This window comes from Cygnus atratus, chromosome 2, assembly GCF_013377495.2.
Source record: "Cygnus atratus isolate AKBS03 ecotype Queensland, Australia chromosome 2, CAtr_DNAZoo_HiC_assembly, whole genome shotgun sequence".
NCBI classification, from domain to species: Eukaryota; Metazoa; Chordata; class Aves; order Anseriformes; family Anatidae; genus Cygnus; species Cygnus atratus.
This window is the reverse complement of record NC_066363.1, coordinates 61,138,493-61,140,012: the sequence shown is the minus strand read 5'-3', so window position 1 is coordinate 61,140,012 and position 1,520 is coordinate 61,138,493. Positions and strand designations below refer to the sequence as shown.

At 53.9% G+C, this 1,520-nt stretch overlaps 1 gene segment (V, D, J or C); it reads right to left on the bottom strand.

Moving 5' to 3' along the window:
- Positions 1-224: 224 nt before the first annotated feature.
- On the bottom strand, positions 225-726 carry LOC126913175 (Ig heavy chain V region 36-60-like). The segment is given in 2 exon segments: positions 225-562; positions 684-726. Coding segments are annotated over 2 exon segments (381 nt in total).
- Positions 727-1,520: the final 794 nt, after the last annotated feature.

The window sequence follows — 1,520 nt, the reverse complement described above, 5'->3', positions numbered from 1 at the left end:
TTGTGTTTTCCTCCAGCCCCACACATCAACAGCCTTTCTCCCAGGATCTTAGGGGTGACAGTGTCAAGGGCTTTAATGAAGTCCCCCAGACTATCTGCACTGCTCCCCCCTCATCCATATCCTGCGGCAGAAAATCATCAGAGCAGGGCTGAATGACGAAGTATCTGCATTTGGGCAGAGTTCAGAGCTTGTGGTTCAGAGTGCCAAGTGCCTTTTTGTATGGTTTATCTTGGCCCATCTAACGCTGTGATGCCTTGATATAAATACCAGTACGCACAGAAGTAAGTGCCAGCGTCCCTCTGTGTTACATAATTTATTTGGAGACTATAGCGAGGTTCAGAGGCATGCTTCCTCACTTGATACTTTTGTCTGTCAGAGCCATCATCAAACGTAGGAGTCTTTCCCGACACGTACAGTATCCTCTTGATCGGCTCTCCGGGAAGCTGCTTGTACCAGTGCACGGTGTCTTCTTTCCTCAGCTGGCATGCCATGCTGGTCGAGCGTCCCTCTGCCTGAGTCCGCATCGCCGGGCTTTGCACCGGCACTGCCTGCGTGTCTCCACCTGGAAGGGAATGGGGAGAAATTGGTTAAAAATTTAATGAGGGCACGAAACGGCTGCATTCTGGAGCAGGGACAGTGTTCTCCGCACATGGGAAAGATAGGAGAAATGGAACAGGGCTTACGGGACCAAGAAGAAGCTGCAAGCAGGATGGGCAGCAGCAGCATGCTGCCTGCTTGGGTGAACCGTGGAACTGAAGTAGGGGCAGGAACGTTATAAAGCCCTCCAGGTGGAGAAGGAGTCAAACCGCTCTGGGGAGGAAATGACTCATTTGGCACACCCAAGGGTAGTGCCTCAGCTCCTTTCCATTGGTTTGGGAGGGGTGAGGTGGATGGACAGGGGGTTGCTGCTGCTTAAATTTTCTGGCAAACTAGACCACAGCAATAAGAATGTAGAAAGGACCTAAAAGATTCGTTCTGAAGTTATTTTGTTCGTGTGTGTCTATGGTACCTTCCGCCCAGACTCACCTGTATCTCCTGCTGAGTGCACACATCCCGCCCATCCCCAGGACGCTCTCCTCACCTCAGACCCCACCGCTGTCCCAGAAGCACGTTTCCCCAGCCTTCCCTAGAAAATACGGCCTGCTCTGGAAGCTCTGTGAGCCCGTTCCTGGTGACTTCTGTCTTACTCTTTCTTGGAACAGCTTCAGTGGGTCTGCTCAGCCTTCTGCTTCTCCCCAGCCGTGGTCTGCCCCAGGCGGTCCCAGAGGACCAAGCCCAGCAGCTCCTCAGGGCCGTTCCTCCAGCAGCAGCGTCCTGCGAGCAGCCCGATGCTGGGGCAGGTCCCGTGGGCAGGTGCCTACCTTCCTGATGGGGTTGTAGCACCAAGAGGAGAGGTGCAGCTGGTACCTCTTTGGCAGGAGACTGTGAGGCTGTGACAAAGCCACGGTGAGACGTGCGCGTCTCCCAGGCAGCTGTTGCAGTTGATCAGACTTTTTGGTGTCTGTTGCAAGAGGACACAT